Here is a 625-nt window from a genome sequence, read left to right as displayed (position 1 = left end):
GCGCTTTGGGCTCTTTCATGAAAAGATGGACATGTAAATCAACATTAAGCGACACATATTGACCTGTAAAAGATGTATTTAACTGTTCCTTCATTAAAGGATTCTGACCAGAATTCGACACGCCTGTGGATATGTATTAATAGTATTATTATGCACAATCACCTGATACTGCAAACAATACTATTTTCTGCCCACTTTAACGCAAGTCTATAACTTGAGTCCAGTCCAATTGCGACAGGCTCTTCGCGGCCGCCAAATTGTCGTTAAACGGCACCCATCTTGCTGCTCGCTTGGGATCCTCGTCTGCGGATTCGCCCATTGATTCGTCTTCGTCTTTATTGTCGTCGAACTCCCAAAGACCAACATTATCAAGTTCCCTCTTAATAGAGTACACCTTGCTCGACTGTCTACTTGCCTCCTTTCGCTTAGCTTTTTGTAGTGCAACAGCTTTTGGACTGCATCCTCGTTTGCGCAAGTGATGGTTTTTCAGCTTCGTATGGGAGCTGAATGTCGTCTTGCATCTGTAGCACGTCTTAGGTTTACGTTGTTTTGGACGGCCAGCTTTCGGTTTTGATGGAGTGCGGAGGACGGGTGCCATGGTCGAGAGAAAAAATGAATATGAAAG

General features: G+C 44.3%; 1 protein-coding gene across 1 annotated transcript; it reads right to left on the bottom strand.

The window, feature by feature from the left end:
* Nucleotides 1-196: 196 nt before the first annotated feature.
* On the bottom strand, nucleotides 197-598 carry PPTG_23225 (hypothetical protein; the record flags this gene model as incomplete). Its single annotated transcript, XM_008909256.1, has 1 exon — nucleotides 197-598. One exon carries the CDS (start codon nucleotides 596-598, stop codon nucleotides 197-199), a length of 402 nt encoding a protein of 133 aa, XP_008907504.1.
* Nucleotides 599-625: the final 27 nt, after the last annotated feature.

The sequence above is a fragment of the Phytophthora parasitica genome (genome assembly GCF_000247585.1).
Source record: "Phytophthora parasitica INRA-310 unplaced genomic scaffold supercont2.33, whole genome shotgun sequence".
Classification (NCBI taxonomy): Eukaryota; Oomycota; class Peronosporomycetes; order Peronosporales; family Peronosporaceae; genus Phytophthora; species Phytophthora nicotianae.
Note: the sequence above shows the minus strand (reverse complement) of the source record. Positions and strands in the feature narration are given on the sequence as shown.